Below are 8,217 nucleotides of genomic sequence, written 5' to 3'. Positions count from 1 at the left end.
GCCGTTAACTTATGAAGTCAAAAATAACAAAAAAATATCAATGGTCAGTCAAACATTGAACAAATTTTTTTAACGTTATGCAATCAAATGGGCTCCACAATCTTGGTAAATACTTTGTTGGTGATCAGTTGCCTATTCCACTTAAAAATGGTTTGATTCCAACCAGAATCAGTGTACAAGATATTCAGCAGGAGATTGTTTGTAGAGGTGCATTGGTTATGTTTTTTAGAAATTTCTGGGAGTTATTCATTGGTCACTTTCAACTACTGATTATTCTGTAAGAGAACAACACGGAAATAGTCAATTTCAACGTAACTTATTCTAAAACTTTGTTCATAAGTCTATAGAGTAATGACCTTTTAGTTTGTGAACGCTTCCAACCTTTTGAGAAATGAAAGGTATAATTATCAGTTATTAAGGACAGCTTATCATTATCTCGGATGTTGCTTATGAAACTAACCTTAGCAAAAACACAGAAGCAGTCTATTATAAATTCATCTAAGTAGGTTTTTATTGCAATTCGAACTCATACTTTTTCAAACTCATTTAAGTTCTTTTAGATTTTTCACCAATATTTTTTTGTTCACTTCGATATAAATGGGTATAAAAAAAGTCCATACTATGAACTAAATATATGTATGAAATAAATTGCACCTCAACAAGTGGTTTTGACAAGTATCGAAAATGTTAAACGTCTATACTGAACATTTATGTTCTACAAAACTTACACTAATCGTGCATTTACTGATCAATGGTTATTTATTCGGGGATGATGTTACTAGAAGTTAGGAATATACATTCTCAATCACAACTTGTGAGAAACAAACTAATATCGATTAGATTGAAGTTCTGTTACAATAAATTATTCAGTACAAACACTATGCATGGAATTTCGATACATATTTACGACCATTTGTGTTAACCGCAAATACTCAGTTTGAATAGTCTAATCATTTCTTAATGATATATAATCGATAAACAAAAGGTAGTTAGATTGATTACAAAAGACCAATATCGAAAAACTTCATCTACAAAACTGGTGTTTTCACCCTAGTCAGTGAAGCAGGGAAAAGAAAAGAGTCGAAGTAGTCTTGTTTTCAGTGTTTAATTCGGAGTAATGAAATTATTAGCACAGAGCAGAAATGTATCACTATGTTGAAATTAGTTCTATTACATAGGGATATCAGATATGGAACCACTGAAATACAAACAACACTAAACAGATGTTTCGTCCTATATTGCATGAGCCAAGTAGGTTAGATTGACTATGCCACAGACTATAAATCCCGATTAATTAATATCTAAAACTAAATGTCATATATTCAAACTAGCCCTTAACAAAATCTTTCATACTCTATAATTGTTTTTCTTATTTTAATCCATTGAACAAGGTCATTTTGCTGAAAGTACTTTCTGTATTATTAAATTCCGCAGGTTTACCTTTTTAAATAGCAACTCGTGAGTAGTAATACACTAGGTTACCAAACATGTTCTATATGTATTGCTTCTTTTACTTACCAGTTTGTAATGAAAATAATCAAGTATCTTCTCATAATAATTTCGTATAACTTTTTTTACGTTTTTACAGTGTCATAAACTATAATCTGAATTAGCATTCATAAAATCGTCTAGAATATAAAGAATTCATAGTCTTCTTCAGTATGTTTATAACAGTGGTCGTCAAGTATATTAAACTATACTATGCTTTACAGTTTACACTGCGGATTGTCGTTAATCAGACAAATGCTGAAAATTCGAAATAACTTATGAGCCATTTTGTCCTGGTATTTATTTCGTATGTCCAAACATGGCCTACCCTGACTTGCGCTGATAGCTAATGTAGAAGAAATTTTAATAACTAGTAAAGGTCAAAAAGATATGTCAATAATTGATAAATTCGTCAATAGTTGTGATAAGCCATGTAGACAGCTTTTGACTACTTGGTTGTGATTTGAATGATTATCATAACCAATGATTGACGACTTTAGATCATGTGGTGAAGAACCGTATGGAATAGCACAGATGATTTCACTATTTATCTTCGCTTAGATCCTAGGTTTCTTAATTATTTTAAAACTTTCTCTTGATTACACAAATCCATATTCCCCTCCAAATCATGTCTCATGTCTAATCTTTTCGACCCCAACTAATGCTAATACCACTTTTAGTACATTAATATATTACTATGGCTTGAGAAATTAAATCACTGTACATCTATGCCACGTTCTAGGTTCCATATGACTGAACTATTATTAAACAACGACACTATGAAGAATGAGACAGTAAAAATTATTTTCATAGTTTAGATGTAAAAATAATGATTTCAAAACTTGATTACTAAAAAGAACTAAGATGTAGTGAACTTCGAAATTGTAATTATATAAAAATCTTGAACAAGCCTTGAAAACAACCATTTACAAAAAAGGGTAACAAGTGTAGTAACGTTGATTATTCCCTGTAGATACAAACGATGTTTTTTGACATAATTTGTAACCAATTGCAATGACTTTTTTCCATAATTTTCATTTCGTATTGTTTAAATAGATGTCGAATACCTTTATAATTTCTTTCCTTGTTCATTTAAATAATAAAGACAAAAACATAAGCAAAGATGAATGGTGGCCAGCGGAGGAATCCAGAACGCACGTTTCGTCCTATTTGAGACTCGTCAGCTAGATGCACATGCATCTCAGTGTTGATGTTGACTCTTTGACTTGAACCCAGTTCCGTTTGCTGCAAACGCTAACACGTTATCCACTTAGCTACTGAGTCCTGATAGCGACTTGCAGATACATCCAGCCGACAAATCTCGCATAGGACGAAAAATGCGTCCTGGATCCCACTGTTAGTTACTATCCATCTTTGCTTACAATACATGTCAATTAAGGCAATATCGAGACAATACGCACAGTGTGTAAATATGCCGATAAGAGACTGGTCAATTCCAGTTCTGAACATCAACGGGAAGATTCAAGTAAACAATAGCCAATGAATTTAAGAGGAAAATAATTTACTGTTATAATAGTTTGTAAAAATTCAAATTGCAAGCGAATATTTGTAAAATTTCAGTATAAGATGGTAGTAGATATTTTAAATTAATACTTCAGATAATATTTTTGTATTCATTTTATGTGAGTTTTAAGCACAACTAAACTTATATAAACGATTTATTGTGCTGACGACTGTTGCTTTGTTTCAATCTGTTATTTAAAACATCATACATATTGTATTCGAAGATCTTTAAATCTAATTTTTCAAATGTAAACATTCGAATGGTTTATTCAAGTTTATCTAATTCTGAAAATTCGTGACGAAATCAGCGCCAAATTAAATATTAATTATTAAGTCCGAAGTATTTTTTCAAACAAAAGTGCACTGCTTTCGAGAATTAGATTTTAGAGATTGCTGGTTGGCGGCCCATGCTCCTCCTCGAGGGGTAGCAGGTAAGTAAGATATGTTTTTGATTTGCTGATAAGCTAGTAAATCATATTCACCTCGAATCGTGTTATGTATTAGTGAATAAATAGGTAATAATATTTTGAGATGAAAGATACAATATAATTCAGGATATAAATTTCAATTAATCTGACTCGTCTTTGGATAAATTTAAACATTTACGACAAATTAGATTTCATGCTGATATATTATGGTATTGCAATCAGTCGACGTATTCTGTCATCAGTCAACAAATGAGTAAATATCATATCTTCAATATAAATAGGTATCCTTACTTCATTTAGTTACAATGCATAAATTCACATTTATTTCTAAAAAAATACCCAATGCTTTGAGGTAGATATTTATTTACTTTACATAATGTTAATATTCGACCGGAAGTTTGTACCTTTGAAATTTATATAGATTTAGGCTCCCTTTTTTTTCTTATACAGTAGTATTATAAATTTAAACTTTATTCAAGAATAGACAAAATGTTTTCTACAGCTCAATAATGTAATTCCTTTGAGTGTTGTTGATAAAAAACATCTAGGTAAAAGAGAATTAAGAATCAATATAATACTTTAAATTCAGAAGCAACCTGTCGGTAAACTACACATCATAAAGAACTTACGTGCTATTTACACAGCTTGTTCTGACATAACTAACCTTAAGAGCAAACGTTTACTCAAATCTATCACTTATTCCCATGAGTAGGCTGGAATGCTAAAAATACTTTGAATTTTGCATGGTTTTCAAAGTTCATTATGATAAGTGAATGTTATCGAATAATCGCACAGTAGAATATTTACTTCATGTAAATTTGCTTGTATTAGTTTTTAAAGAAACTCCTGCAACACTGAAGTATTCGTAATGTTTTCTGATGCAGAAACGAGTTGACTGGAGGATTGTTTTCGCTTTATGAACCTTATATTCACTGATGAAATTAATATGTGATTTAACAACTCAAACTATTTAAATTAAATACTTGTTATAAAACTGACCGTCGTATTTCCCTGATACACTTTTAGTCAGTTTTCTGTTTTTAAAGTCTGTTACGTTATAACCTGAAGATCGATTCCATTAACAAATTATTTGGTTCGAATTATTTGGGTTCGAATCTCGCGAAGGCGGGATTGTGGACGCGCACTGCTGAGGAGTCCGAAAATAGGACGAAACGGCCGCCCAGTGCTTCCAGGTTTTTCATGGTGGTCTAGCTTCAACTGACTCATGATCTCAACTTCATAAAGAATATTTGGTTTAAAGTTTGGGTTCAAACATTCTATCATAATCATGTTTATATCATGAAATCACTTACTAACAAAGTTGTTTAGCATATTACATATGTATGAGGTCTGCAGAAAGAAGTATGATAAAAGACGAAATGATTCTTATATTATCCTCTTAATTAGTAATAAATGAATATTCCTTGTAGGATTAAACTGTTAATGATATAATTTGGATTATCACCTTCAACACAATTAAACGGAATATTTCATAACATCTCACGAAGAGATTAAAGTTCTTAGTTAAAAGTTCTGACGAAAAAACACATACAAATTCATGTGAATTGGTTTTGACGGAAATTTCATAGACTGTTATGAGTCGTCAGAAACGCTGCTATTGTGGCATGTGCTACTGATGTCGACAGATATAAGTAGTATGCATCATCAGTCTTAAGTGAAATACCTGAAGGCAGAAGACTAAGAAGAACGACGAACGGGAACGAGAACAAAGAATGATTGGTGTAGAAAAGAAGGAATAATCAAGTTTGAGACGATTGATTGACAATTTGCACATGAATTATTTACTGTATAGTTCTCAGTTTCTACTAAGATATTCTGTAATTTTGTGTTCCAATATATTTGATTGTCCCCACTTGTGTTCTTTTTCACTACATTAAAGTTCTTTAAATAAACATTTTACTTCTCATGTATATGTATATATAAATATGTATATACATACCTGAGTTCGAATCTCGTGAGGCGGGATCGTTAATGGGCACTGGTGAGGAGCTCCATAATAGGACGAAACGGCCATTCGATGCTTCCAGGTTTTCGATGGTAGTCTAGCTTCAATCGACTCATGATCTCAACTATCTAAAAACTCAATTTTATCAACTCAAATAATATGTTCACTAATAATTGGTTTTATTATTTCAAAGTTAAACTCACTAATATACAACCTTTGTGTAGAATTAGTTGAAGTTGATATACAAAAGTTTATTAAATAGTAAACAAATTCTTCATTTTTATAGTTTATCCAATCAGACATTTATACTAGAAAAAGTTTATCACTATTGTCGATCAGAGGGGGTTTTGTGGAGATTTAGTATTTTTCATAGTTGAAAGCGTGAGTCAATTGAAGCTAGACCACCATCGAAAACCTGGAATCACTGGACGGCCGTTTCGTCCTATTATGGGACTCCTCACCAGTGCGCATCCACGAATCCGCTCTCGCGAGCGAGATTCGAACCAAGGACCTATCAGTCTCGAGCCGAAGCCCTTAACCGATAGACCACTGAGCTGGCATCCAACTGTGTTAATGTCTAACTTCAACCAATCCACGATTTTTGAGCGACCGTTCACCAATTGTCTTCAGTGAGCTGATATCTCTACAACAGACCTGGTAGAACTCCACTGGCCACTGCTTCCCACTAGAACTCAAGGAGATATCTCTTGAAGTCAGTCACTAGTGAGCATATGATTATAGATCAGAGGGGGTTTTGTGGACAATTTAGTATTTTCACAGTTGAAATCATGAGTCAATTGAAGTCAATTGAAGAATCGTGGATGCGCACTGCTGAGGAATCCCATAATAGGACGAAACGGTCGTCCAGTGCTTCCAGGTTTTCGATGGTGGTCTAGCTTCAATTGACTCATGATTTCAACTGTGAAATTAGTTTTGCTTTCACTTCTTACTAATGAAATGTAATCGAATCAATTTTATTGCAATATCTATTACGTCAGTATTCACGTAATGACATTACGTCATAAATTAGAATAATTGGTTTTTTCTGTAATAAATAACAACAAACTAAATGAATATCTACCAAAACAACACTTATAGATAGTAGTTATGTGTATAACAACAAAGTGTTAATACAATAAGAAGTTCATAATAATAAATAAACTATATAGTAAACTGTCAAGTATAAATAATCATTAAAATTAACTAGTCAAATAAAATAAACAAATATAGAATATACTTTATGCATAAAATCAAATGAAAGATATAAATTAGGTGAAACTACATTTCAACAATCAGAAGAAGGGTTTGTGGAGATTATATTGATTTTATAGTTGAAATCATGAGTCAATTGAAGCTAGACCACCATGGGAAACCTGGAAGCACTCAACGGCCGTTTCGTCCTATTATGGGACTCCTCACCAGTGCCCATTTACGATCCCGCTAGGTGAGATTCGAACCCAGGATCTATCAGTCTCACACGCAAGCGCTTAACCTCTAGACCACTGCATCTACATCCGTGTTAATGTCTTACTTCAACTAATCCACGAAATTGAGCAACCGTCCACAATTATCTTTAGTGTTGGTCAAGCTTCAATTAAATCATGATTTCAACTATAAATTTTTATGACTTGAAAAAGATTTCATTGTAATAGAAATAGAATTTCAAAAAGAAAATGTCTTTTTTTATTGTTTTAATTATATATATTTAATTGGTATATAATTCCCATTTAAACATTAAAATTAAAACACGGAGTTCAGCGAAGGAATCTCTTTTCAACGAATTTATTATCAAGCTGTACAATCGTGTATATATATATATGAAAAGGTTTTCTTAAAGTACTAATTTCGTGAGGAAATATGATCACTAATAACCAAGATTATAATACTAGATTACGTAATATGAATAATAACAATAGATTTAGTGAATATAATAAGACGAATAAAATGTTTTGGTTACAATAATTAAAGGTCATTAAAGGTCATAGAAGTGTAAAATAAATAAATAAGGTGATATGATGAGTATTCATGAATAAAATAATGAGAATATAAGACATAAGTAAAGGGGAATAGAGTAATAATAATAATAATAATAATAATAATAATAGAATGATAATAATAATAATAATATTAAGGCCATGGTAACGATAATGATAAAACGTACTTCCTTTGTACGCATATTTGTGGTTTGAGCTCATGGATGGTAAGAGCTTCGGCTATTTTTAAAAGTTTGATCCGAAGAAATCTTGGTAGATTTGAACGAATCATATAAACAACCTTAAAATCAGACTGTGGATTCGTCGAATGATTACAGTCGATTAAGTGTTCAAGTATGGAGCTACGAACTGCTTTCTTTCCACCATTGTAGAACCAAACTGGTATATGTTCTCGTATCCGAATTGAAAGCGAGCGCTGGCTACGGCCGATGTACCTTGCTCCACAAGAGCAGGTGAACTGGTAGATGCACATAGAGGCGACCAAACACGGAAGCTTATCTTTTATGGATACAGAAATTAAGTTCTTACTAGTGAAGGTTATTCGTAGTTTAGCAGCGTTAAATGTCCTTTTAATCGTTGTTGTTAAACGATTTTTAATTATATCTGATGTTCGATCACCTTTAAATTTCAGACTTATATAAAGGCTTTTCTTCGGATATGTAGTACAGAATGCATCAACGAAGAACTAGCGTTCCTCAAGAAAACTTTGTTGAAAAATGGCTACCCAGACCGGTTCATAGAGAAGAATATGAACAGAAGTAGCGTCGATAGGAATCCTAGTTATTCAGTCCCAAAGAAAAGCCTTTATATAAGTCTG

At 32.2% G+C, this 8,217-nt stretch overlaps 1 protein-coding gene across 1 annotated transcript in view; it reads left to right on the top strand.

The window, feature by feature from the left end:
* Positions 1-77: 77 nt before the first annotated feature.
* The window catches only part of Smp_136030 (putative anion exchange protein), a gene marked incomplete at its 5' end in the record, with an annotated part of 52,299 nt that continues 44,159 nt past the window's right edge, over positions 78-8,217 (top strand). The window contains one exon of the mRNA XM_018789505.1: positions 78-215. Coding sequence (XP_018654942.1) covers positions 78-215 — 138 coding nt within the window. The remainder of the gene's footprint in view (positions 216-8,217) is intronic.

The sequence above is a fragment of the Schistosoma mansoni genome, chromosome W (assembly GCF_000237925.1).
Source record: "Schistosoma mansoni strain Puerto Rico chromosome W, complete genome".
In the NCBI taxonomy this organism is placed as follows: domain Eukaryota; kingdom Metazoa; phylum Platyhelminthes; class Trematoda; order Strigeidida; family Schistosomatidae; genus Schistosoma; species Schistosoma mansoni.
This window is presented reverse-complemented; position numbering and strand designations above follow the sequence as displayed.